The sequence below is a fragment of the Arabidopsis lyrata genome (assembly GCF_000004255.2).
Source record: "Arabidopsis lyrata subsp. lyrata unplaced genomic scaffold ARALYscaffold_3, whole genome shotgun sequence".
Taxonomy (NCBI): Eukaryota; Viridiplantae; Streptophyta; class Magnoliopsida; order Brassicales; family Brassicaceae; genus Arabidopsis; species Arabidopsis lyrata.
Genome location: NW_003302553.1, coordinates 4,499,085 through 4,526,583, shown reverse-complemented (window position 1 = coordinate 4,526,583; position 27,499 = coordinate 4,499,085). Strand labels below are relative to the sequence as shown.

Genomic DNA, 27,499 nt, shown 5'->3' with positions numbered 1-27,499 from the left:
CGCTGATAAACTAGCAATCATCTTCAAAGGACATATTGAACCTGGAAAAGCCGCTACACGTCCTTATAGCAAAAGAGTGATCAATCATCATTCCGAAGCACCACAGGACCCAGCTCCTTCATCAGCACTCAACACAAACGAGCCAGTGGTCACAGGAAGTGAAGGTGGAGCTGATGATGTTGACACAGTGATCGATGAATCACCACAGGACCCAGCTCCATTATCAACACTCTACACAAACGAGCTAGTCACAGGAAATGAAGGTGGATCTGATGATGATGACAATGATGGCGATGATGAGCCTACTCCGCATCACGGGATATTTAACGGTGTTGGTGTTGCAGAGTCACAAGATGTTGAAACTGCTGTAACCCCGGCGCCGTGTCACAGGTTCAATATCGAGCTGGTGGAGAAGATTCCAGCGAGTGCATCGGTTAAGGAGTACGAGTTTACCATTGGGGAATGCATGAAGTGTTTGGACGCCATGGAAGAGGTTGAGAAAGGTAGTGATCTTTACATGTTTGCGTTGGATTTGTTTGTGAAGAAAGAGTACAGAAAGATCTTCTTGCTGTTGAAGAACTCAAGTTTGAGAATGTCTTGGCTGCTTAGACGTCAATCTGGTGGCTCTACCATTGCTGCATAAGATCCTCTTATTCTCCTTAACTTCTCCTTGTCTTATTATGCTTAAAACTCTATTTATCTTTTCAAGAAAACAGTTTATGTTATTTGATGTTTTGTGGTTTGTTGTTTAAGTTTGTTTCATGTTTATTGGTATTATGTGGGAAACTCTTTTCTTTATTTTCTTCTTAATTATCTTTTTAGGAAAATCGTTTATTTTATATTTGTAGGTAATATTTAATTTGTTGGAGAATACCCTAAAATTCATTTCAGTAGAGTAAAGATATTAAACTGTTGGCTTATGACTTGAGATTATTCTTGTTCTAGAATTCTTCTTCAGTTGACAAATCACATGAATTAATTTGTTGGAGAATACCCTAAAATTCATTTCAGTAGAGTAAAGATATTAAACTGTAGTGCTTCTCTCTCTGGTATATTTGACTGAGACGAACATTCATCGCTATTCGCTACAAGTTCAATATGTGTTACAGATTTTTGGAGTTTTCTTGAACAACAAGTTACCTTTGTCTACAATTCACGCTCACGGGTAAACGAAACGAGGAAGGCTTCTATAGCATGCTCATATCTCGTGGCTTTGAGAGCGGTCGATGTATTATTGTCATTCTTCCAAACGCGGTGTACCTACCTTATCCGTTTCCTCGGCCTCATACCGAGAAAATCATCGTTTTCGGTGAGATTTTTGAAGCTCTAGACTCTAGTTAGCCAGTTACTCGATCATATAACTCATCTCTTTATTAATTACATTCATCAGAAGCCCAATGTAATTAAAAAAAAAAAGGGCCCAATGTAATATGCCAAACTAGCTCATATGTTTAGGGTTAACCTAGAGAGTTAGGGTTAACCTAGAGAGAATATATACTTTCTCTAGTTTTGGTTCATAAATATATTATTAGATGTCCTTCCAAATTAAGAACCAATCTACTTAAAATAAAACTAATCTTGCGCGTAAATTCATTTGGGTATCAGATAATAGTAATAATAAAACTCATAATAATCAACCTAAAACAGCATGCCATATAAACAACTGAAATTTGTTTTTCAAATTATGCGTGCAAACTAATTTATGTGTCGTATAAAAAAAATTTTACGGCAACTAAACTAATTACATAACTCGTAATATAACAAACAAAATTTTTATTTTTAAAAATGTAACAAATAAACTCATTTATGTACCGGGGATGTGCCTTTAGTCAAGTGGTTAAGTCTACTTCACTCCGCTTTCCCCACCGGAGTTCGACTCCTCTAAATCGCGTTACCCCGCGTAGTAGAGATTGGCTATGGATCGGGCCTTGTCGATCCAAAGATGTAAAAAAAAAACTCATTTATGTACCTAATAAAAATATATATTCTACGCTTAAACTTACCAAAAAACAATCATGGTATATAAAGCTAATAAAACTCTAAATTTTGACTATCTTCTTAATTAACACTAAAAAATCATGGTAATAATGATTTGGCAAATTTTATTTTTTTTTTGCCATAAATTGAAACCTGTCAACAGTCAACAAAATTTTTAATTTTTTTTTGCCAAAATAGATAACCGGATCTAACCGGTATGAAGATACGCCTAGTGATCTGAGAAAACAAGGCACTGTCTCGAGCGGCACAAACGCCAAAATCAGATATCAGCGAGAAAAATCGCGATCCGGCTTTTTCAGCCAAACAGTAACGAAACAGAATCGCTCTGGCCGCTCTTTGTCTAATTTCCGGTAAACGTTTACATATTCCTTTGCTGTTTTGTAAAACTTTCTTCTTCTTCTCCGGCGACAGTAGTAGTACCCAATTTCGAGTTTGATTTATCGGTTTTATCTAGACAAAATTGCGATTCTCAAAATCGTTATTTTCTTTTTCAATGTTAGGGTAAAAGAGCAACTCGATCTAGTGTACATAGCTTAACTCTAAATTGCATAATTGTCATCACATGAATGATCGATCCATCACTCGATCTGATAGATTTTCAGAATTTGCCTCATTGCTTTTATCTTATTTTAACATGAATTTGTTAGAATCTATGCATTTTTGCGAGTAATGATTCCAATCAAAAGCAATAATGGAATGACAAATGTGGGTTTAGTACCACAAATGCTTCTCAACTATGTCTTATCTATTGATATATAGTGAACAACTATGATGCCGAAAGCTGCGTGGGAACCCGAATACCACAGAGTATTTGTGGACTTATGCGTCGAGCAAAAGATGTTGGGGAATCAACCTGGAACGCAGCATATATTGAAACCTTTTCTTCAAAGAACTGGCGCTAGGTTCACCAGAAACCAGCTTAAGAATCATTGGGATACAATGATCAAGCAGTGGAAGATTTGGTGTAGACTTGTTCAATGCAGTGATATGCAATGGGATCCTCAGACTAACACGTTTGGTGCCACTGATCAAAACTGGGCCAATTATTTACAGGTACAGAGAATTGTTTCTGTTCGGTGTTGTTTTTTTCTTTTAAAGGCTATAATAAAAACTCGTGATTGGATTTTGTCACAGGTGAATCCTGAGGCTGGGCAGTATCGGTTGAATCCTCCATCGTTCCTCGAGAAACTTGAGCTTATCTTTGAAGATAGTAACTTAGATGATGAAGGTACTTCAGGTAGCAAAAGGAAGCGAATATGCAAGTATCCTGATGATGAAAATGATACCGCAGATGAAGATACGCAAAGCGCTTCTAATTTCTCGAGTCCTCAGTCGAAAGGATACTGGTCACCGTCCTCACATGAGCTGTTTGTTGATTTGTTGTTCCAAGAGGCGTTAAAAGGAAACAGACCTGACTCACATTATCCAAAGGAAACTTGGAAAATGATGCTTGAGACGATCAATCAGAATACCGGTAAAAGCTTCACTAGACCGCAGCTCAAAAATCATTGGGATTGCACCAGGAAATCGTGGAAGATCTGGTGTCAAGTAATTGGTGCTCCCGTCATGAAATGGGATGCTAGTTCCCGAACATTTGGCGCTACTGATGAAGACTGGAAAAACTACTTAAAGGTAAAAAACGCTACTCAGACTTTTTATATTAAATTTTGCAGCTTAACATTGGATCTTTTTTGGTTTTTATTGTTGATTTACAGGAAAATCATAGAGCTGCACCATTCAGACGGAAACAACTTCCTCACGCGGATAAACTAGCAACCATCTTCAAAGGACTTATAGAACCTGGAAAAGCCTATTTCCGTCCTTATCGTAGGAGAGTGCTCGATTATCATTCCGAATCACCACAGCTACATGACCCAACTCCATTATCAACACTTTACACAAACGAGCCAGTTACAGGAAGTGAAGGTGGAGCTGATGAAGATGACAATGATGACGATGATGAGCTAACTCCGCAGCACCGGAGATTTAACGGTGTTGGTTTTGCAGAGTCTCGGTTACAAGATGTTGAAATTGTAACTCCGGGATGCCACAGGTTCAAAACTGAGCTGATGAAGGGGAGTCCAGTGAGTGCATCGGTTAAGCAGTACGAGTATACAATTGGGGAATGCATAGAGTGTTTGGACGCCATGGAAGAGGTTGAGCAAGGTAGTGATCTTTACTTGTTTGCGTTGGATTTGTTTCTAACGAAAGAGTACAGAGAGATTTTCTTGCTGTTGAAGAACTCAAGTTTGAGAATGTCTTGGCTGCTTAGACGTCATTCTGGTGGCTCTACCATTGCTGCCTAAGATCCTCTTATTCTCCGAAACCTCTGCTTATGTCTTATGTACGTTTTTCAAGAAAACAGTTTCTTTTATGTACTTTTTTGTTCAAGTGTTTTTTTTTGTGTTGATGGGTAATATCTAGTATGTTGGAGTAACTTAGAGCTCTTTTCAACAGTGTGAGATGTTAAATTATTAAGCTTATAAGACTTATGAGTAATCAAAATTAGTTGACAAGAATCTTCCATTAGGTAGATCGTGAACGAATATTATTGTAAGAAACTTTAGGTTCCTTGCAAGATTTCATGACAGTTGGAATATTATACTCTCTGTCTCTATTGCAGATGAGGAAGAAAAAAAAAAAGAGAATTCGCGCCAGGTAGGGGTCGAACCTACGACCTTCTGCTTAGGAAACAGACGCTCTATCCACTGAGCTACAGGCGCTTTTGATTGCATAGTCTAATTACATTTAAATAACCAAAACACATAGTATATGTCTCCGTGTGGACCAGAGAAAAGGTGATAGAACAATAATTTGTCGTATTCGAGAAATTAAATAATAGAATCAATTAGATCAATCAACTTTTTTTTCCTGACAAAAATGAACCGCAAGAATCCGAGTGGAGTGGTGCCATTCGCTGTTCTCCAATCCAAATACGCCAAATCTTCCCAATAAAGAAACCTTTCCTTTCTTCTCCTCACTCAGTTCCCAATTCTACAGTGACTCCTCTCTCTGTATATTACTCTTATTCCTCCTTCACTATCTCTCTGTCTCTTAACTGGGTCTTCAGCTTCTGAGTCTTCTCTCTCTCTCTCTCTATCTGTCAAGTGGGCTTTGCTGTTTTTGTCTTCCTTCGACGACTCTCTTTTGCAGATTCTCATAGATTCTTCAAAGCTTTGAGTCTTTTTCAGATTCCAAGGTCGGTTTTATATGCTTCAAATCTCTCACCCAAATCAGGTTCTTGATTCCCTCAGTATACGATTCTTGATTTTTCCTTCCCTTTTGTTCTTCTTTTTCTTTGATTCCTTTTATATTATCATTAAATCCTATATATGAAAAAGCTTTCCATCATTTCCTTATATCACAAAGCAATCTTTTAAGCTTCCACACAGAGCAAGAAAATGGACTTTTTTGAGTTGTGTTTTAGTTGAAACTTATTCTTCCTTTTTTTTAGGTATGGAGACTCTGCATCCATTCTCTCACCTACCTATCTCTGACCACCGGTTCGTTGTCCAAGAGATGGTGAGCTTACACAGCTCCAGCAGCAGTAGTAGCTGGACTAAAGAAGAGAACAAGATGTTCGAACGAGCTCTTGCGATATACGCTGAAGACTCGCCTGATCGCTGGTTTAAAGTTGCTTCCATGATCCCTGGAAAGACTGTTTTGGATGTTATGAAGCAATATAGCAAGCTTGAAGAAGATGTTTTCGATATCGAAGCAGGACGTGTTCCCATTCCTGGTTACCCTGCAGCTTCTTCTCCCTTGGCGTTTGATCCTGACACGTGTCGGAAACGGCCTAATGGAGCCAGAGGATCTGATCAAGATCGAAAGAAAGGAGTCCCTTGGACGGAGGAAGAACACAGGTTAATACACTCTTTAAGCTCTATAGGTTTTCTTTGCACATAAGTCACTCTTCCTAGGTTTCTTGCAACGCAAGACATTCCCCTGTTTTTCTTATGGTTTTCAACGCTCTGTTTCTTGTTCTTTGCAGGAGATTCTTGTTGGGGCTTCTCAAGTACGGTAAAGGAGATTGGAGAAACATATCAAGAAACTTTGTTGTGTCAAAGACACCAACGCAAGTGGCGAGCCACGCCCAAAAGTATTATCAGAGACAACTCTCCGGAGCCAAGGACAAGCGCCGGCCAAGTATCCATGACATCACTACCGGCAATCTTCTTAATGCCAATCTCAACCGTTCCTTTTCCGATCACACAGGTATCCTCCCTGATTTAGGGTTTATCGACAAGGATAATGCTGAGGACGGAGTAATATTTATGGGTCAGAATGTATCTTCAGAAAACCTGTTTTCTCCATCACCAACTTCATTCGAAGCTGCCATTAACTTCGCCGGACAAAATGCTTTCAGTGCCGGAGCTTAAGGTAACATATAATCCCCCAACTCAGCGTTCTAAAGAAGTTGAGTTTTGAAACTGTAATTAGAGGATTATAAGCAAAACCCAAGCTTATTATATGTATTGTAATTGTGTTGTTTAAAAGTAACAATTTGTTTTTTTTTACATGAATGTGACTCTGTGTTTTTGTGTGTTATATCTACTAAATACCTATTAATTTTTTTTTTTTAAAGTGTGTTTTGTTACCATTAATTATAGACTTGCGAAAAGACTTGTGCTTTATGATAACATTTAACCACAATACATCTATTTTATGGTGTTAAATGCAAAGATATAATAAAGACTCAAGAGATCCAACACCACACAAAAATGAGAAATTTGTTAAATGTTTAAATGTTTGGGATTGGATTTGGATTTATTTTAAGGAGATGGCTATAGTATAGTTTTTAATATTGAGAAATTGTTGGTGGAAGGTACGAAGAATTGATTTGAGTATAATAGAGGCTGAGTCTGCTTTCCACTTCTGACCAAAGAATCTCATTCTTCTCATCTATTACTCCAACCCCTTTGCCTCCTGACTCAAATCTATATCATAACGTATTTAGAATTACGTATAATGGTGTCATTTGAATACAAACAAATATGAATGAATGTTTATTTTATTAGAAAATTAATCATTTGTTGTCCCAATCTAAACACTGGAGAATAAAACGAAAGACACTCCATAGTATTCAACTCTCTGACCATAGTCATCATTCAGCAAACTTATCGTTTTAAATCATGAACCAGTAATAATTAATGTCTACTTCTATATCTAATTTTTGTATAATAGTGATGAATAATACATGATTTTCAAGAAAGAAAAAAGAGCTTTTATTCATTTTCAGGCGAATATAAACACTAAGATATTATTATGTACTTAGGTATAATGTCGTCGATAGCTTGAGGATGAGGTATTTTGAATTTTTCTGCTCACATAATGAATTTTGCAACTTGAAACAACTTAATAATTTGTAGTGATATACTGATATGAGGTATATATATGGTATAATGTACTGTTTGCATGGTAATTAGTTAACAAATCTTATCAATTTCTTTGTATAATTTGATAGAATGAAATTTGTTCTTTATTCTTTATTAGCGATAGAATTAAAATTTATGACCCTCCTTTTTTTATATGAAAACTTAAAATCATTGGAATGTTGGATAATCATGTAGAAATGATCAGGATAACAAAGGGCAATATAAAGAAGAAGTTTGTTTCTACCAAAGGCTAAACTTAATGAAGCAATTATATTGTCCTATCATAGTTCATATGTCAAAGAAATCGGATTAGTTTTTTTTTTTTTTTTTTAAAAATCGGATTAGTTGAATTCTCTCTCTTCTATATTAGATGAATCTTGATCATCAATTGTGATATATGCTATTGCAATTTGTGAGATCCTATTTCGGATAAAGAAAACAAAGTAGTTTTTTCTTTCTTGCAACTTTATGGCTTTATTTCTTTTGCCACCCTTTTGTTATTTTGTCACTTTCGATCTGGTCGCTTCGATGGGATCTACATGCCTTACACTCAGAGCCGGCCCTAGCCACAAGCTAGGGAGGCATGTGCTTGTGGCCCCAGATGTAGTTATTAATATATCGGCCCTCCTTTTTCTAAAATTCTCTTATAGCTCAACGGTTAAATGTTGGCCAGAAGGAAGTGCAAGGTTGAGGATTTGATTCTGACACTTGCAGTAATGCTTTAACAATTTTTTTGAGAAGAAATTAGGCCTCTCTTTTTTTCTAAGCTTGTCGCCTTCAAAATGTTAGAGCCGGTTCTGCTTACACTGATGTACCAATATCAAAAAAAAACATTCAATGTTCTTACGTCATACATGCATTACTATATACTATACAGTATACACTATTAATTTTAATAGCGTGTGTGTACATATCCACTATTCGATGACAAAGATTTGCGATGCTGATAACTTTGAGAACAACAGGAAGCAAAAGTAGATATAGATTTAAAGTGCATTTACCATTTGTTAGATCTTTCCCATAGCAAAGTTAAGGACATATTCTAGAGAATTGTTAAATAACAGTTATAATATTAAAACTAATTGTGATAAATTTTTGTAAAACTGATATTTTAAAATATGTCAAAGAATTCAAAATTAAATATTACTTATTGCATGTATATTATTATACCGACATATGCTACGTGAGTACAAACATCATAAAGAACATTGAACAATAAAATAAGTAGGAGAAACATCGAGAAGCTTTACGACCTAAGGCTAATCCTTCCTAATCATGAACATATTTTATGTAAACGACAAAACTGAATTTATAATCTTTGTTAATTGTTTTATCAAGAAGAAAGAAAATGTTCTTCGAAAGTAGGCTTAAAAGCATAATGCGTAACAAAGCACGTTCATGATTTCATAATTTCAAATTTTCCGCTTATCATCATATCCTTTTCACGAAGCTTACGCCACTAGTGTGCCTTTATTTTTCTTCCAAACACCTCTTTTTTTTTTTTTGCGGCCCTTCAATATGGTCTGATTGGTAACAAAAAGCTGTATAAATTTTTTAACTCTTAGCTAAAACTGTAAGTTTTACCGGTATAAAACTGTAAAAAAAAATTAAGAGTAAAACTGTTAGTAACGTTTTTGATAAAAAAATTTTGATTGGTAACTGTCAAAATTGTACACCATGTACCGTTTTGATAATGGATTACCAAACATATATCTTTATTTTTTTAGTTTTCTATTTTTCATATAACAAAATCTCAATAAAGAAAAGTGACAATCTTCTTCCTTCTTTTCTCTACCAATGTGAACACTTGTTCACCCACTTTGTTTTTATTTTAAATTATTTTTATAACCCCGCCCCCGGACCGGATCTCTACACATCCGGTGTACACGAATCTAATTTTGTGATTTTCAATATTTTAAACTATGGTAAGTTATCCTCCATAACTTGGTTGCCTTATAGATCAGAGGAGACGATCTATCATAGTTTAAAATATATAAACGATCATGTAAACCAGTTGATAACCGGATCCATGACATCTTAACCAAATCCGAAAAGATCCCAATTTTCATCATTTACTCACTCAACCGAAAACCAGAATACCCCTGGCCAGTTCGTGTCATACTCAAAACGAGAGCAACTTTCATGGAGATTTCAGCACATATTGATGTAATACTTACTTTACTTATATCATCTTTTAAAGGAAAAATTAGGGAAACTCAAAATAAAAAATCTTTCGAGACAGAAACGACATTAATAACATAACCATTGTAGAAACAACTTTCATCGGAACGAGACCAAACCCGTTTTGTTCCCCAACAGACCCTCTTGACATGCAGGAAATGACAGTAACATCCAATTAGAAAACCTCCCAAACTCGAAATTTGGCTGCATTTAACTCCCACTGATTGCAGGTATGGCAACAGGCTTTGAGTCCTCTGCTTTTTCATGTTCCTTGTTCAATAACTGGAGACATAGCATCCACAGATGAACAAAACAATTTTTGCTTAGAGCAAATTCAATGAGAGAGAGATGATCGTCTAACCTTGTTGTTGATCAAATTGTGGAGGGCGATTACACTTCGGATAAGCGCCGATAGGTAGATTACGAGCATCATGTCATTTGTTTTCACTGTACAAAAAATGGATAAAGTTAGAAGAAAAAAAAAAGAGTGCAAATGAGAGAATACCTGTGTGAACATAAAACTTCAAGGAAGAAAAAGCAAACCTGCAAAGGCCTTAACCAACTCGTTGACGTTCAAGTTAGGAAGCAAGTTGAATACGTCCTACAGATTGCAAAAGAGTATTTAGTTTAGCTGAATAATCCTTAATAGCAGACACAGATACTGGGAAAAAGCAAACACGAAAACAAGTTTGATTCTACTAGTCAACTAGAATTAAGAGATGTGAGTATTTTAACCTGAAGATGGTACAAGATTTCATGGTTTAAAGGGAGTTTTCCTTCGATTACAAGGTCAAGGTAACTCCTGATCTCCCGAAGTCGTGCATCCAATCCCTTCAGAGCAGTAAGTTTCGCCGTGACCTGAAATACAGTTCACAAAAATTTTCATTTCCTCAATATATGTTCCCCACATTTTATTTTGAGAGCAACAATCATGATTTGGAACATTAAGAAGCTTGATGATGAAATGCTTAAGTTATGTGTGAAGAAAATAACCTCAGTTGCCAAGGTACTGATGGTTGTGTCTTTTACATCTCTGAGCAAATGTTCCACACCTGTTCAAGACCAACCAACCGGCGTAAACAAAGCAAGTAAGACTCCAATGAGTTTCCTCAGAAGCAATTACAAAAGAAAACATCCCATCATTTTTATGCTCTGAAAAAAGGAATCAAACCATCAAAGGATTTGTTTTCTTCATGTGGACATACCAATTTCCTCAACTTCGTGAGCCGCAATTTCTGTAGGCACGTGTACAAACACCTGCTGACTTTTCTGGGTAGCATTCTGCAGAGAAAGAAGTTCAGATCAAGACAATTAGATAACTAAAAATGCAGAAAGATAAGAAAACAAATCAAGTATGTCAGATGCAACTTAACAGTCAAGCAAGTGATATGGTTAGAAAATTGGCTGGTATTTACCTCCTTCACCTCCTCAACTGCATAGTATGCCTTTGTAGGGATTCCAAGTTCTTTAGGTTGGACATCAATAATGACCAACACTGGATTTGGAACGTAGCTGCAACACCAGAAACTAAGATTAAAACCCAAAGTTATACAGAAACCAGACCATCAAACCATATTATTAGATTAGACCATCATATCTCATATTTTAGAATGGTTTTGCCTGAAGCCATGGGCTTACCCATTAAATAAAGCGTGAACATCCAAATCATTCTCTCGAAGTTTAGGACCTGTTCTGTACCAACCCACAATATGCTCCTTAGCTGAAAGCAAAGATTAAATCAGTCAAGAAGAGGTTTTCCACATCTATATTCTTAAGCATTATCTTCCCCGAGCAATACCATTAATTCTCTTGAACATGTGAAACATCGACTCGTGGTAGTTGTGATCAAGAAACCAGATGCTAGTGTCTTTGTCATCCTCCTCAAAAGGCACTGTAAAACCAAGATACAAAAAGTCAAACAAGTGATGTGCAAGTAACAACGCACTTATGACCAGGCTCACAGTGTAATGTACTGTGCAAAATCAAATGAAATATGTTAAACTCTCTCAACCACCATATAATACTCATCACTCCGATATGGAATTAGACCACTAGCACCAAGTTTGACAGAATCCAAGTACCACACAATCAACCTAAAACTAAGTCAATTTTGCAACCAAAAAGTTACAAAAACCCTAAATCGATGTAAATTTCACATAAGAACAATAAACATATTGAATTCTAGAATCAGCAAGAGCTCAGCAAACTTTCAGAGATCTGTGAGAACCAAGAGAAAAGGAAAAGTTAAACTACGGCACCTGCGTAGCTGTTGGTGACGTCGAAAGTACCACGGGAGCTGTTTCCGAGCAAAACGCCGACGACGCGCTTGCGTGTATCCTTGGCTACACGATTGTAATGGTCGACGATACTAAGCAAGACAAGTGGGTGAACGATCACTTTCTCTATCGTCCTTGCCGATATTTGTTGCGTCTTTATAACATCCATTGTTCGGTGAATCAAATTCGCTACTCAAAAAATTTCTCCGGGAATGTTCAAAACCTCAACTTCCGATTCCGTTTTTCTCCGACGGAGCTTGAGTTTGCTTCTTCTCCAGGAAAACCTCTTTAATTAACCTTCGGTAGCACTCACTATGGGTTTAACTAAATACTGGGCCTTTGTATTATAAAGCCCACTAATATGGGCCTTAAGGACAATGATCTGCTTAAAATAATATAAACAATTACATGATTAGTAATGTATTATCTTGTAGAGGATTATTAATTTGTTCATTTAATAAGAGTTGTTTTATAAGATTATGGAATTTTCTTGGTCTAATGGTAGGTCAAGACTTAAGTGTTTTTAAATAATGCAAATTTTATAAATTAATAGAGACAAGTTTATATAGTATTTTTGTTATGCAAATAGAACTATTTTCCGCAAGGCGGCATGCAAAACCAAAACCTTAAAACAGATTAAACTTCAAAAAGCTTTCTACCATTTATATATTCATAAATAATCTCTTTCTTAAATTATTTAAAGACAACATAGAAAAATGCATTCACAAATCACAACCTTAGTTATATGATATATATATACATATACTAATTCCATAACATAGATTCTTATATCAAACAAAATGAAAATAGTGAAAATTAGACAACTTTGTCTATGTCATAACTCATGCATTGGATGATACAAGTGATCATAATTTAAAACACGACAACATCTCTTGAAGGTTAAAGCGTCTGTTTTTATGTGGTCAATAATTCAAAGAAAGCTTAATCGAAGATCTAACGGCGGTGGATGTTCCATCTCAGCACCACATGATGAATATGGAGAAAACGACGTTGTGTTGTTGGTCTCTCGAATATATTCACGGTAATGGTTATTGCTTCTAGCTCTCATTTTCTCCACCTTGGAGTTAGAGTCTTCAAATGAATTCACCGGAAAGAGTTGCAATGTCTCTATCACTTTCTCTTCCTCTTGACAATCTTCTTCGCTTATCTCAAAAACATCTACGAAATATACCAATATCATCCATCAAATATAATCTTTAAAATTAACAATCATTATATATATATATAGATAAAGAAACTAGAGATTAATTAATTACCTCTAGTTGATGGTTGATGATGATGGTGATCAAAATCAATGGAGATTTTACGACGTTTCTGCCTCTCCCTAGCCTTATGATTCTGGAACCAATAGAAAACGTTCTTGCTCTCGATCTTGCCGTAGAAACTGAGCTCCGTGGAGATCTTCTGAATCTGATCAGTGGTCGGAGTTCTAAGACCAGCTCGAAACAGATCAGTCAATATCTTCAACTGCTCCACCGTGGGATTCCATCTCCCGCACTTTGTCCCCGTCCCTCCTCCTCCTCCGTTGTTGTTGCCACGTAAGCTTCGACCTTTCATGGAGAAAGACATTTTCAGATATAAACTCCTAAACTGTTTACGTTTTAGGGCCTGTATGTATTCATATATATAGTGGAGACTTATTCACACTAATTTATTATGTTTTGGGATTTTCTAAGGTAAAAGGAGAAATGAATTGATAAATTGTCGGGAGGAGAGGTTTTCGAGTTTTGTGTCGTTTTATGATGAGTTGTTTATTACGAAATGCATGCTTTGTTTTTTTTGGGGATTTGGGAGAGACTGATCTTTGCAGATTTGATCGTTTTCTTTATCCTAACCTATCTAGGCTTCTGTTCCATGTATACATATATACATATGTTTTGTGTGTATATAATTGGATCTCCCATTGACAATGACATAAGTTGTACTAATGTCAATATTCTAATATTCAACATTGTAACTTCAATACTTCAATATCATCATAAATAACTATTCCGAATTATTTGTTTTTTACATATTGTATATTGTCCAAAAAAAAAAAGGTTGAAATAGTTCTAAAACACAAATTATATGCAAATACATTAATATAGACGGATGGCCGATAAGTGGATATGAATGAAGATGATAAGACTTAATCATAAACATCATGACATTGTGTGAACATATTGTAGTTTTGTCTCTCTTCCACAGAAGATGTGACACTTGAGGAAGTTTGGTCGGCAAGTGTAGACAGGAAATTTGAAATTTTATTCTATATATAAGAAAATATAATATATTACACGTACATGATACATCTGAATCATATATATTTACAAAAGAAAAAGCCTTTAATAGACAGAACCAGAAGGTCCGCCAAACACATGTATTAACTATATATATATCTATAGTAATAACTAATAAGTCCTACAGCAAAATATTTGTAAAAAGCTATTTATTTAGTCATCAAGAACTCTTCTAGAATGAGAATGGTTGAAAGATGACTGCAAGAGGTAAACATTATTTTTAACCATCAATAAAACTCATCATTAGATATATTTTTTCGATAATGTGACATATAGTGTTTTACTAGTCTCTATATGCTACCTTGTCAATTGGATCTGATTTTCTGAATCTGAAAATGAGACACAACTTGCAACAATACTCACATAAAACAGTATACTGCCTGCGACCGTAAAAATAGTTTACAATAAGTGTACAACTCATACATGTCTTTACAATCCAACTCTTAAAAAAATTTGAGAAATTTGCATCATCTAAATGTTTTAACAAGAAACTTTTGATTTCTAATTGACACTGAAAAATAGAAAATGAAAACTCGAGCAATATCTTATTTCGCTTATTTGTATTCATGTGTGCGTCAAAATGTTTTAATGGTGAGGACTTAGATGAGACATGCACGGGACGCTAAGCAAGACGTAAATGGTCCAAATAATAAAATGACAATGTGAATAAAACCAAACATTGTTTTTATAAACAAAGTACTCTTCACTAAACAACATAACAGTACTTACAAATATCTTTGTCTCTCTCGCATATAAACTGCATCTTGTTTTTTAAATTGATCGATTCGGTGTCAAAGTCAAAGTTCACGTGGCTTATGATACTTGGAATCATCCCAGTTAATTTTACATAACATCTTTGTTTAGTTTTTTTTTGTTAATATCCTTTTTCATTAACCTCATAATTTTCTTACCGGGCATCTCATAATCTTTTTCATTAAGCATATTTGTGGATATCCCTAATTTTAATTCGGTTTAGAGAAACTTTATGCTTTATAAGTTTCGTGAGATAAAAAGTAGGAATGCGCCCAATTACTGGCCGGATGACAAAAAGCTATGAGTTTTACGTTAAAAAGTTTAGATGGCATGCATGCCGTGGATTTGAGATATTAAAAATTTAAAACTCTTGTATGGAAAACTCTCGTATTGGATGCCCACAAGCCACAAACCTTAGATATATTGTTCTTTTGCTATATTTTTAGTTGTATATGCTCTTATACAACATTCACTAGTTTGCATAGTTTTTTGGGTTGTGTTTTTTTCTTTCTTTTTACACAAGTCCGGGTTCCAAGTTTTGGGAACCTCAAAAAGCAACCTTGGTTTCTAATTTTAAGTTTATTGTTACTATTATTTTAAAAAAAAAACGAGAGAGCAATCAATCAACCCGTTTTTGTTAGTGCAATGGACACCTATGGAGGTTTTTTTTTGTTTTTTTTGTTTTTATTCTAAACACCTATGGAAGTTGTCTAGCCTTAATGGACAACACTCTTGATTTAAGTAACTGCTGAGAAAACTTTTCGAACATAGAGTTCAACTATTATACTAAAATAACGAAAGAACAACTACCAAAACATAATCGAGAAATTAGTTTTAAGACAGTATTGTTCTTAAGTTTGAATAGGATTACTTTAATGTATGCATTTGTATTTAAATTTAAAATTATACAGATTCAAAGTTGCAAACCCAAGGGAGATGAGAAAATTTGCTTTTGATGAAAGTGTTTCTTGCTTCACATCGTTTTTTTTTTTTGATAATCTTGCTTCACATCGTTAATTAATAGTGTTTTAAGATGATCAAAGCTTAAGATTTGTTTCGCTATTGAGTAGTTAATATAAAGTACGACGATCAAATTTTGCAAGATGATTAATTGATTACATATATACAAATATCATCGGAGTTATTTATTTTGTATATAGACTGCTGGCTCAGACAGCGAGAGTTGCGTTCTTATCGTAGTCAAAAAAGTTGAAGGCGGTCTCACATCGTAATGCCCACTAACATTCAATTCCCTATGATGTTCCATGTACCACATAATATATACATATTAGTTTATATTTAACGTCAATATATATATATAGTTATCTATAACCTCTATAGTATAATTATCTGATACGATCATTAGAATAATATAATTACTAAAGATTGAGACGACATCAGTTTGGGGACTCATTCTTGGCTGGTGGTGTTTAGGCTCTAACTACTAGGTCAATGTTGTGGTATGATCTAACTTCTTTTTTAATTGTACGTTCCATATTTTTTTTCCACATTACTCTCATCAAAAGGTTCAACTAATACCAAATCTTAAAAAGAAACTCTATTCATGTCAAGCGTGTAACTTTCCTAAGTAATTTTCTTACTTGATACTATTATTTTAAAGGTTTCCTTCTAGAAACTTTGAAAATGCATATAGAAACATTTTATTTTACTAGGATGGTAGTTGCATATAAAGCTTTTGGAAGGCAATTGAAGAAAAATATCTAAATTCAAATTATTATTTGTTCACAAGCTTACATGGGAAAGAATTTAAGGTTTAGAGATTTGTAAAAAGTAGCGACATGTATTGGTCTTCTTTGTCCTTTGTCTTCTCTGTATGTCCAGTACAATTTCCTATCTATATTTCTAAGCACTTTAACATACGTAAGTGGGATGAAATAGTGTCACTTAAAAATTTGACAATTAAATCATTCGCTCAAGTCTCAACTAATATATATATAGCGGTATTGTTTATCTAGTAATTTTTCAGAGAATGCAGATGTGTTGTTGACTAATTTTTGACGTGTGATAGCCTCCAAAAACGAGAATGCATAAGATATACATATTTCATAGTTAAACTCCAAACTTTGGTATAAGTTTTTTTAAAGATCTTAATTCCACTCTTTTCTATTTCTTTAACAATATACAACTAACTAACGTTGTGTTGGCCCAGTGGTAAATCTTCTAGATGGAGATACTGGGTTCGCCGTCTGTTGGAAGAGATCTCTTCTAAAAAAAAATGAATTTAACCTGGTGTGCGTCATGTTTCTGGGAGATGTAGGACTTTCGAACTTGAATTTCCGGATATTCAAGAAAAAAAAAAAAAAAAAAAACAATACACAACTAGCTTTCTATTCAGAAAACCCGTTAACAGTGTTTTATATGTTAGTAACAAATTTACAAATGTCCGATTTATATTTATCAAATATTGATCCAACATAAATTAGGATTAGAATTAAACAGAAAAGTAGGAAACCAGGATGGATTCAAGGCATGAAATTAGGGCACGCGTGAGATCTTAGGGCAAAGAGCCTACTGCGAAGGAAAGCATTAGAATTTAGAACAAATAAACGTAAACTTTTTAATTAATTGAAAAGTGTAATACCTCAGATATCATAGGTTTTATAAAATCGTGTCTAAAGTCTTCTTCTGCATCAATATACTTTTAAAAGACACACGATAGTGTCTATCTATCGACACATTTTGGCAAGCAAATGTGAAATGTGACATTGTTTTGTTTAAAATTAAACACAAGCTCAAATCAACAAATAAGAATATTTGTTTTATAGTCCATCTAAATCAGAGAACCCCAATGAGTCAGTGACCTATATACTCCAATCCTTCAGAATTTGAGTTATCGAGCAAAAATCACAATTTGAGTTAAACCCAAATAGCTGTGTTTGTGTTAGCTAATATTTTAATTAATAAATCTTGTTCAGGCATAAAAAAAAACACAACATTTCTTTTTACCAAACATATTTTTGAAGTTGGTAAATAAAAGTCTTTCCAAAAAAGGATAATAACGTAAAATCTGAATTTGCTTAAAACCAACAAATTTGAGATCAGCATTACTACAAACGAAGCAACACTTATTAGATAAAAACTACTCTTCATCGAACAAACCGAAACCACCCTCATAGTCTTCTTCGTCTGATTCTTCTTTCTTCTCCTCCACCTTAGCAGCAGCTCCAGCTTGAGCACCACCACCACCTGCATCCGCAGACACTGCCGCTGCAGCAACAACAAACTTGCTGGGATCCTGCATTCCAAATTCACACCAGAGAGTTAGCATTAACAAGAACAATACTCCAAGCTTTAGTAATCACATAAAAAGATATACAATTTAATGACTAACCTTTAAGAATTCCTTGACCTTCTCTGCTTGAGGGAAAGTGTAGTCAGTGGCAACAGCAATAGCTAAGGCATTCTTGTATGCATTGATGAACATATGCGGCGCAGCAGCAAGAGTGGGGTAAGAGACAGCTAGAGCCAAGGAAGTGACCATAGAGATACCAGAAGCAAACTTCTCCACAAGTTGATCTTCTGTAAGATCAAGAACCTCTGGGCTGAAGACTGAGCCATTGTCATAAACCGACTGAACAACTAGACCATACGAGAAAGGCCTAATGCCAAGCTTAGCTAAAAGGGCAGCCTCAGAAGACCCAACCTTGTCACCTTGCTTAATAAGCTCCACAGGGGTGATAATTTCAACAGTACCCTTGTTAATCTTAGTTGGGATATTAAGCACCTAAACATTCCAAAAAACACATTCATGTTTCAACAACTTCATCTTTCGTATTCAAACGAAAACGGCTCGCATTACAACGCATGATTAACCAAACCTGGAAGAAAGATGTTTGAGATGGATCGAGACCAGTGTTGCCAGGCTGAACAACCACATCAATTGGAGCAACCAAACCCACACGAGCAGGAGCACCAACCTGTGCACATCATAAAAGACTTCCATTTCAATCCAATCACATTGAGAAAGTATCACCATTTCACACAATACTATACACAAGTTGATATAGATGAGCTACACAGACTAATCAACCTTGTATTTGGCAACCTCCTCGCTCACTTCCTTGAGATCACCTTTAGTGAAGATCAAACCAACATTTCCCTATAAACAAACATAAAACCATCGCAAATTACAATCTAAAGTCTCAAGCGTCGAGAAAATCAACCTCAAACATTTTCCGAGAAGCTGAAATATTAACCTGAAGGAGAGGAAGCAGATTCAAAATCGCAGTGTTTCCAGTGTTCTCGGAGTGGATTCTAACGGAACGTTTCATCATGGTGTTCTTACCCATGAGAACCACTGAGTCTCCACGGAGACCTTTCCTGATGTTCTGAAGCTGAGTAGATCCGACGTTATCCGCCGCAACGACTAAGATCTGAGTGTATTCGTCGATAAGCTGACATAGTTTTGTGTCATACGCGATCTTCTTCTCTGCTTTCGTTGCCTTCACCATTGTTGTTGCTCAAAAGGATTAAAAAAACTCAAAATGTTCTCTGTTTCGGAGAGTGTTCGACAAATTGGGAAAGATGATGAAGGAGGCTAGGGTTTTGGTGATGATCTAAATCTAACGGCTCGTGTTTGTTTTGCTTAATTTCTGATCTGACGGCTCTTGTTTACTTTGATGAAATTGGGCTTTACCTTAAATTTGGGCCCAAATTAACAACATAACATGCGTGACGTTTCTTAATGTTGTGAAGAAAACTTCGTGTCGTTCATATTGGTAAAAACAACAAGGCGTTTCTCACTTTTTTTTCAAGAGAAAACCAGGAGCTTCTTCTCCTTCTTCATCGTCGGGAAGAGCTCATCGTTGTGAATTCTCTCCGATCATGTCGACGAGGAAAGCGAAGACGAAGAACGAGGCAAGTAGTAGCCGTGGTGGCGTCGGCGGAGAGAGTGTAGTCGCTGATTGTGGACGAAATAAATCCACTTGCGGTTACTGTAAATCTTCTACCCGCTCCAGTATCTCTCACGGTTCGTTCCCTCGCCGTTGAATGTTTCGTTTTTTAATTGTTCGTGAATCTTCGCTAGAGTTTGTCTTTGAATTGATCTGACTATCAAGCTAAGTCGAATTAAAGATTGGGGAAATTCGAAAATTCCTATTTTATATCTTTTGCTATGATAGTGTAAGACCAGAAATGTCCATGGTTTTGTATTAATAACTCAGTGAGTGAATGTGTATCATTTCCACTGCAGGTTTATGGACAGAGAGACTCACCGTTAATGACTACCAAGGTTTGTTACACCAATCTCATGTTCTTATGGATATTATTAATATGTTTGATTATGTGCAAACACAAAGTTTTGATTCTCTTTTCCGAGCTTAGTGATCATTTTGATGTATCTTTGCTTTTCTTTTTTGAATAGCTCTTCTTGACCGTGGATGGAGACGATCTGGCTGCTTCCTTTACAAACCTGAGATGGATAAAACTTGTTGCCCTTCTTATACAATCCGCTTGAAAGCAAGCGATTTTGTTCCTTCTAAGGAACAGCAGCGAGTGCGTAGAAGACTAGAAAGGTATATATATATATATATATATGGATGCACTCTTCTCCTCACTTTCTTCGGATATCAGTAGATGGAAATTGTACCAAGATTTATTTTTTAGTTATGTCAATAAAACCTTTCCTCTTGCCTTTAAAATGTGTTGTTGAAATTGTGTTACTTTCTCTCTCAACCAATTTGTTCTCAAAATTCAACGCAGTCTCGGAATGGGAAACTTCACTTCTTATTTTAACTGTTTCTGTGATGTTGTCTAAAAAGGTTCTTGGATGGCGAAATAGATGCGAAGCCGAGTGAGCAGACAGAATATCAAGACGTTTCTTTCTCCCGCGAAGTTTCAGGGTCAGTGAGAAAATCACTTGGAGCTGCTAAAAGAGAACAAAACAATGAAGTGGAACCAATCATGAAAGATTTGGCTGAACAAATTGATAATGCGGTACAAAGATGCATACAAAGTGGTGAGTTTCCTTCTAATATTCAGATTCCCAAAGCTTCAGTAAAGAGAGTTCTCTCTGCTAAAAGGAAGAAACTAGCTGAAGGGTCAGAAGAACTCTTATACACCAGCAACATTGCTTTCCCAATAGTAGCTGCAATAAAACGCACAGAGACATCTGAGAAAGGCAAAAACGTAGAAGAAAACAGATTATCACCAGAGGCTGTTTCTGAGAAGTTGTTAATTGCAATGAATAAGGTAGAAGAGTTTACTGGTTTTTCTGTTAAGGTCTCCAAGGGCCATATCAACTTCCTTTCAGCTACCGGAGTTACTTCCTCAGATAGAAATGAAGGTGAAGAAAGCCTCTGTGCTACAACAACAAAGTCTTCTTCGAACAAGCTTCGTGCAAGAAAGCGGAAGCTTGAGATGCACTTGAAAAGGTCGAGTTTTGATCCAGAGGAATATGAATTATACAAACGGTATCAACTCAAAGTGCATAATGATAAGCCGGAGAGCATCTCAGAAACTTCATACAAAAGGTTTTTGGTTGACACTCCGCTCATTGAAGTTCCGCCTTCAGGTTATGATGACGAAGAAAAGCTTCCTCCTTGTGGCTTTGGTTCTTTCCATCAACAATACCGAGTTGATGACCGTCTAATTGCTGTGGGGGTGATTGACATTCTTCCTAATTGTTTGTCGAGTAAATATCTATTCTGGGATCCGGATTTCGCATCCTTGTCTCTTGGAAACTACTCAGCCCTGCAAGAAATCGATTGGGTAAAACAGAACCAAGCTCATTGTGCTACTCTTGAGTATTACTATCTTGGTTATTACATACATTCCTGCAACAAGATGAGATATAAAGCAGCCTATCGTCCGTCTCAGCTTCTATGCCCTCTCCGGTACCAGTAAGTTCCTCAAGCCACAAAACTAAGACCAAATTGTTATCATAAGAGAGAGAATAAAATTGATTTTCTTGTATTTTGTTCTCAGATGGGTTCCATTTGAAGTAGCCAAGCCTCTGCTTGATAAAAAGCCATATTCCGTCTTGTCCAATTTCACTAAGGATTCTCTATCATCATCATCACCTAAAGCTTATGAAACCATAGTGCAATCCACGAGGGAACATGAAGACATGGAACAAGGGGAAACAAATGATGACGATGGTGATGAAATGTATAACTCTGATGAAGACTCAGACTCTAGCAGAAACCGGAATGACATTGCCAATATCCTTATCAGTCTTGATGGACCTCGACTTCGATACAAGGTACTATCAGCATTACTATCATTGCCCTCTCCTGTTTTCTTTTCAGATAATCAAATTCTCAAATCTTTGTAAAAACTTTATAAAAAATTGTGTTTGAAGGATATACCACGGATCAAGAATCCAGTGGTTCAGAAACAACTGGAATCGATGTTGATTAATTACAGGAAAGTTGTCGGAACTGAGCTATTGGAGAGAATGGTGTATGAACTCCGGTAACATTAAGCTTAACTCAAGCCACTTAAAAGCATTCTGTAACATAATTATAATATCAGTGCTGTCATGTTTCTCTTTATTTTGATCACATGATACCAAAAAAAGATGTAATTTATTTTTAAATTCGAATCAAATTGAACCAAAACGCGTAAATGAATAATTTGTTTTAGTTTGGCAAGTTTTCTCAGCAAACCAAAATAAGTCAAACCCCAAATGTTTGGAAACAAACTAAACTTAGGCAAATAAGATAATGAGAGATCTTTAACTTATGTGTCCAAAGTAGTTGCAGCAATGACCAAACAATTGATTTTGGAAGCTGTTCTAATGTAAGATGGATGGTTTACAAAATGAGGAAAAAAGAATAAAAAAAGATGAAAGAGTTGGAGGAGGGAATGTACAAATCAGATATGAATGATGAGATCAAGCATCATCAGTATCGCTATCTCCGGCTTCAACTTCTTGAGCCACCCAATAATTGTTCCCATCTGGACCCCAAACCTTGTACCTGTCAAGAATATGAACAAATGCATCATCTCAAGAATCTCTGTCAAAGAAAATACATCAGCGATTAAGATTAATCGGGTATTAACCTTTCGAGAACCGATTTTCCTTCCTTGTACTTTTGATTCTTCTCAAAAGCAAACTCCTGCATAATAAAAAAGAGGTTGACAAGATTAGATTAGCAAGCAAGAACCCCATGCAGAATACCAAAAAAGAAAAAGAAGAAGAAACATTTTGACGTTTTCATACATATTTCCATCCAACATAAGAGCCACATTTGACACAGTAAATATCAACTACGGTGTGCATTCCCGTCATCATCATCCTATCTTCCTTCTTCCCAGCATAAACATTCACTCTGTTCACACAAATCCATAACTGGTGAAATTGCATAGCTCTTCCTATCCATCAAAAGGCCATTTCAAAAGGATCTTCGGTTTTCTTCAAATCTGACTAGCCAAAAACCCAAATCAAACTTGGAGAAGAAAACTTACACCTTACTGAAGAGGTAAGCTTTCCCATGTCGGGATTGAAAAGACTGTAAAAAAATAGGCAAACAAGATGTTGTCAGTATCTTCCACATGCCACAATTCTAAGACACTGTGAAGCCAATGAGAGTAATAACAAAATGACATTGTGAAGCCATGTAAAAAAACCAACCAACACCACAGACTACAAATCAAAAGAGGAGAGAGTGTTACAATGTCTTGAACCATAAGCACTAATCAACTGCATATAGCATCTAACCAAAACTAAATCCAAATTAGCCACAGCTTAACCACCAATTAAATCAATATACGCAAAGAGAATGAAGGAATGTCTTTAGTATCTTCTATATGCCACAGATACTAAGAGATATTCCAAATCTTTTCACCATTATAAGAGGAGACAGAGAGTAACAATGTCTGAACCATAAGAACTTAGAATAATCGACTGCATTTAGCATCTAATCACAATGCAATATCACTGAGAACTCAAGATCACTGAGAAAGAGTCTAGCAATGTTTGAAGCATGGATTGATCTAATGAGAATGCAGGACAGTCTCCAAATAAAACTATCCCCAATTCTAGCTCCTTTTTTAGCAAATCATGATATATGTATCCAATATTGAGAGATATGATCATCTAGATTCCAGATATCATCAAAAAGCATATGATTTTCTCAATCAAATTAGATCATCTAATCTATGCAATCATCAAACACACAATCCTAGTGAAAAGAGACCCCATATGATGATGATGATGATCAGATCATCAAAAGAGATAAATCGCAATAACCCAGATTAAAAGATTTAGCAGCTAAAGTAAAAACATGTCAGATTCAAACCTTAGAGACAACATCATCACAGAGACCAAGATTGGTCTTGCAGTGCTTACAACTGTAAGACTTGCCTTCCAAATTCACCAAGAACAATCTCCCCATCTCTAAACTATTCCCAGAATCTATAAAAGCAAAAAAAAAATCAAATCTTCTTATGAGAAACCAATAGAAGAAAGAGTGTGTGTCATAAAAGGGAAGATGATCTGCCGATTTATAGATGAAAGGAAGAAACTTTAAAATAGAGAAAAATCAAAAAAGTGTTCTTTGACGATATTAAAAGAAAAAAAGTCCTCACCTTTTTTTTTTTTTCTTGTAGTAACGTGGACCTGACAAATTCATGGATGACCTTGGAATATACGGAACTTAATTTTTTTATGCGAATTACGAAAAATCTGTACGCACTCGTATTTTTTGCATATTACATCTCACTACTAAAATAATCAACCTTTGATTACAATGCAAACCCTCTGGACGATAAAGAGTCTCTATTGGAGCCAAAGACCGACCCCCTTTTGGGTTCCTTCTGGTTCTTCCACGTTAGTCGCCGGAGACGCCAACCAAAGAGCACCTGAAGTACGAGAAAAGATTCCTACTTCTGAGACCATCTTCATAAACCTGAAGCAAAGACGAAGCCTTTGATTTGTAGCCTCTAGGTTTCCCATCATTATACAACTCTACTTTTGTGTTTTATTCTTTAAGCTATATTGTTGGTCGACGGTTTTAATTTCAGATGCGTGACAGTTGTTCGATGAAATGTCTGAGTGAATAGAAATTAGTGAATTCATTGTGAGTATAGAGGAATTTTTGTAACGGCTTATTGATTGTTTGTTTTTTGGTTTGGGATTTTCTAGATTTTGAACCTGGAGCTAAGTTCCGTATGTGATTACTTATGGCTGCATCAAACGTTCGTAGTAGTAGCAGCTTCTCTCGCAACATATCAGTTGTGTCATCGCCTCAAATTCCTGGTCTCAAAAGTGGTCCTAATGGCACAGCTTTTATATCGACTGGGATTCGTGATCTTGACAGTGAGATTTCTCCTTTTTTTTATCAACTCATCAAAGTATAGATGATGATGATGATGGTGAGAGTTTGGTTTTGGGGCTAAAAGTTTTGTCTTTTATTTTCTTTCCAGGGATACTAGGTGGTGGGTATCCTTTGGGAAGCTTAGTAATGGTGATGGAAGATCCTGAAGCACCGCATCATATGGATCTGTTAAGAACTTTCATGTCTCAGGGGCTTGTTAACAATCAACCACTTCTTTATGCTAGTCCTTCGAAAGATCCGAGAGGGTTTCTTGGCACTTTGCCGCATCCTGCATCATCCAAAGAGGATAAGTCTACTGCGCCAGACCCTGATCAGGTGCTTCTTTCTTGTCCGTACTTTATTTCTGTTTGTTATTTCCTGGCATGACATGAAGAGTTAGTTACAAGTTGGATAGTGTGCATTGTTGTCAATTCTGTAGGGAGAGAGCTTGAGGATCGCTTGGCAGTATCGGAAGTATTTGGAAAGCCAGAAGAATTCTATTGGTAATCTAGTTACTGTGGTCATATAATCTCATCATGTCATTTTTGAATAATCGAGCTACTAGTAACTAGTAAGTTAATATCATTATGTGGAAACCTAATCCTTTTTATCTAATTCTGGATCAGATGATTACTCAAATGACTTTGATATGAGAAAGCCCTTGGAGAGGCAATTTCTTAGCGGACGGCCGATAGATTGTGTCAGCCTGTTAGATTCTTCAGATCTTTCCGTTGCTCAAGACCACTGCTCTACCTTTTTATCAAAATTTTCAAGGTAGTATAACATCCATTTCTTATTTGATTCTCAATTACTTCCATCTTGTTTCGAATCCATGAAAGTTGTTGGTCCACTTCCATGTTTCTATACAGCAAAATATGCCCAAGCTCATTTTTTCAACATCACTCTCGCATACTTCCAAATGTGCTACTTTATTTAGAGAGAATTAGCTTTTTAACCGCTCCAATACTAAGATGATGCATTGTGTTGCCAGTTATTTTATCCTCAAATATTGTTCTAGTTTGGCACTTTGTACGAGTTCTTCTATTATTTTGTTGACTTTGTTTAGAATCTTATCTTTCTTAAGAACTTGTGTGATAATTTCCGCAGAAGCAGCAGTAACATTGCATCCATTGGTCGCATCGCAATCCAGTCATTCAGCTCTCCCTTGTGTGAGTATTCTGATAAGGTAATTATCAGTCAACAAGGTGTCTGTTTACTTTTAACTAAAATTCTCCTGACTCTATAATTTTTGAAAGCTGAAGCTTGTACCAGGATCACAGTGTTCTGTATTATCGTGTTGATTTTTTGACATTTTATTTCTATCAACACAGGAATCAGACATGCTCTCGTTCATAAGATTGCTGAAAAGTATGCTCATGGTTTCAAATGCGGTAGCCATTGTTACTTTCCCGCCTTCTTTGCTCTCACCATCTTCCTCAAAAAGACTGCAGCATATGGCAGATACCTTGCTCTCTATCAAAGCAATTCCAGGTTTGCTTTCCCTGATCTTCTTATTCATAAATAGATCATCGTCGTTGTTTCTTGACAAGTATCCTTGCCTTTTTTTTCCAGATGGTGACAAGGAATTGGAGAAACTCCTCACAGGCTACAAGGATATAAATGGATTCCTCAACATACACAAGGTTGCTCGTATCAACACACAGGTATTTCCAAATTGTAATTCTCTATTTATAGAGGGGATATTATTACCCTGAAACCTGATGGATTCCTCAACATACACAAGGTTGCTCGTATCAACACACAGGTATTTCCAAATTGTAATTCTCTATTTATAGAGGGGATATTATTACCCTGAAACCTGTTAGCCAAAACCCCTTTTGTATTTTGCCAAGTCAAAAAGGATTCACTTTGGTCCTAACACACTGGTTCTATTTGAATTGTTTAATGGAACAGGTGCCTGTAATTCTTGAGGCAAAAACCTTCTCAATGAGCCTGAAGAAGAGAAGATTCTTGGCCCTAGAGTGTCTGAATCAAGCCCCTGTAGACGGGTCCAGTGGAACATCATATGGCACATCTGGTAGCTGCTCATCCAAATCCGGAGCACTCGATTTTTGAGTTGCTGAGTTAGTCTTTCTTTTCTTCTTAGTTTTTTTTTTTCCTCTCCATTGAGTTCTCTGATTTCACTCAGTAACCTGAGCAATTACATTGTAGAGTGTTTGGTCTTAAAAACAGTTTTTGACATTAGCTAAAAAGAAAAGAAGCAATATGTTTTTATAATGAAATCTAATTTATTTCATTTCTGTATTATATACTCTTATGAAACTATGACCAATGATAGATGCTAGTTACTAAACGTTGGATGTAATCACTTAACA

The 27,499-nt window shown here is 35.9% G+C and overlaps 9 protein-coding genes and 1 non-coding gene across 11 annotated transcripts in view; 5 read left to right on the top strand and 5 right to left on the bottom strand.

Annotated features, from left to right (window-relative positions):
- The window catches only part of LOC110230266 (L10-interacting MYB domain-containing protein), a 2,237-nt gene extending 1,403 nt beyond the window's left edge, over positions 1-834 (top strand). The window contains 1 exon segment of the mRNA XM_021032680.1: positions 1-834. This exon segment is cut by the window's left edge and continues 8 nt beyond it. Coding sequence (XP_020888339.1) covers positions 1-643 — 643 coding nt within the window. The 3' untranslated portion in view covers positions 644-834.
- Positions 835-2,236: 1,402 nt separating this feature from the next.
- Positions 2,237-4,514, top strand: LOC110230259 (L10-interacting MYB domain-containing protein). Its single transcript, XM_021032607.1, has 4 exons — positions 2,237-2,348; positions 2,758-3,051; positions 3,133-3,630; positions 3,714-4,514. The coding sequence occupies exons 2-4, from the start codon at positions 2,767-2,769 to the stop codon at positions 4,302-4,304; spliced, it is 1,374 nt and encodes a 457-aa protein (XP_020888266.1). The 5' UTR covers positions 2,237-2,348; positions 2,758-2,766; the 3' UTR covers positions 4,305-4,514.
- Positions 4,515-4,648: 134 nt separating this feature from the next.
- TRNAR-CCU lies at positions 4,649-4,721 on the bottom strand. The gene has a single exon. It is a non-coding gene; the product is annotated as a tRNA-Arg (tRNA).
- A 153-nt stretch (positions 4,722-4,874) lies between these two features.
- On the top strand, positions 4,875-6,576 carry LOC9318789 (transcription factor DIVARICATA). Of its 2 annotated transcripts, none has more exons than XM_002884793.2 (3): positions 4,875-5,235; positions 5,453-5,861; positions 5,990-6,576. In XM_002884793.2, exons 2-3 carry the CDS (start codon positions 5,455-5,457, stop codon positions 6,375-6,377), a joined length of 795 nt encoding a protein of 264 aa, XP_002884839.1. In that variant the 5' UTR covers positions 4,875-5,235; positions 5,453-5,454; the 3' UTR covers positions 6,378-6,576. The 2 variants fall into 2 exon arrangements, with proteins under 2 accessions (XP_002884839.1, XP_020888299.1); XM_021032640.1 differs by having other exon boundaries at positions 4,916-5,197.
- A 2,946-nt stretch (positions 6,577-9,522) lies between these two features.
- LOC9318788 (26S proteasome non-ATPase regulatory subunit 7 homolog B) lies at positions 9,523-12,126 on the bottom strand. Its single transcript, XM_021032631.1, has 10 exons — positions 11,813-12,126; positions 11,353-11,445; positions 11,193-11,274; positions 10,970-11,066; positions 10,760-10,835; positions 10,548-10,606; positions 10,290-10,412; positions 10,098-10,155; positions 9,916-10,001; positions 9,523-9,836 (listed from the first exon to the last, which is right to left on the bottom strand). Exons 1-10 carry the CDS (start codon positions 11,997-11,999, stop codon positions 9,765-9,767), a joined length of 933 nt encoding a protein of 310 aa, XP_020888290.1. The 5' UTR covers positions 12,000-12,126; the 3' UTR covers positions 9,523-9,764.
- Positions 12,127-12,599: 473 nt separating this feature from the next.
- LOC9318787 (WUSCHEL-related homeobox 5) lies at positions 12,600-13,773 on the bottom strand. Its single transcript, XM_021032660.1, has 2 exons — positions 13,108-13,773; positions 12,600-13,009 (listed from the first exon to the last, which is right to left on the bottom strand). Exons 1-2 carry the CDS (start codon positions 13,418-13,420, stop codon positions 12,762-12,764), a joined length of 561 nt encoding a protein of 186 aa, XP_020888319.1. The 5' UTR covers positions 13,421-13,773; the 3' UTR covers positions 12,600-12,761.
- Positions 13,774-17,824: 4,051 nt separating this feature from the next.
- Positions 17,825-19,477, bottom strand: LOC9320905 (60S acidic ribosomal protein P0-3). Its single transcript, XM_021032630.1, has 5 exons — positions 19,101-19,477; positions 18,935-19,003; positions 18,723-18,821; positions 18,236-18,628; positions 17,825-18,139 (listed from the first exon to the last, which is right to left on the bottom strand). Exons 1-5 carry the CDS (start codon positions 19,353-19,355, stop codon positions 17,984-17,986), a joined length of 972 nt encoding a protein of 323 aa, XP_020888289.1. The 5' UTR covers positions 19,356-19,477; the 3' UTR covers positions 17,825-17,983.
- A 177-nt stretch (positions 19,478-19,654) lies between these two features.
- Positions 19,655-22,496, top strand: LOC9318786 (arginyl-tRNA--protein transferase 2). Its single transcript, XM_021032577.1, has 6 exons — positions 19,655-19,873; positions 20,096-20,134; positions 20,267-20,417; positions 20,664-21,743; positions 21,829-22,105; positions 22,205-22,496. The coding sequence occupies exons 1-6, from the start codon at positions 19,729-19,731 to the stop codon at positions 22,319-22,321; spliced, it is 1,809 nt and encodes a 602-aa protein (XP_020888236.1). The 5' UTR covers positions 19,655-19,728; the 3' UTR covers positions 22,322-22,496.
- Positions 22,497-22,561: 65 nt separating this feature from the next.
- LOC9320904 (protein yippee-like At3g11230) lies at positions 22,562-24,412 on the bottom strand. Its single transcript, XM_021032669.1, has 5 exons — positions 24,147-24,412; positions 23,314-23,357; positions 23,069-23,177; positions 22,909-22,964; positions 22,562-22,823 (listed from the first exon to the last, which is right to left on the bottom strand). Exons 1-5 carry the CDS (start codon positions 24,240-24,242, stop codon positions 22,739-22,741), a joined length of 390 nt encoding a protein of 129 aa, XP_020888328.1. The 5' UTR covers positions 24,243-24,412; the 3' UTR covers positions 22,562-22,738.
- Positions 24,413-24,593: 181 nt separating this feature from the next.
- LOC9320903 (elongator complex protein 4) lies at positions 24,594-27,477 on the top strand. Its single transcript, XM_021032620.1, has 9 exons — positions 24,594-24,793; positions 24,992-25,165; positions 25,273-25,499; positions 25,603-25,666; positions 25,790-25,937; positions 26,271-26,349; positions 26,495-26,654; positions 26,736-26,827; positions 27,078-27,477. The coding sequence occupies exons 2-9, from the start codon at positions 25,030-25,032 to the stop codon at positions 27,237-27,239; spliced, it is 1,068 nt and encodes a 355-aa protein (XP_020888279.1). The 5' UTR covers positions 24,594-24,793; positions 24,992-25,029; the 3' UTR covers positions 27,240-27,477.
- Positions 27,478-27,499: the final 22 nt, after the last annotated feature.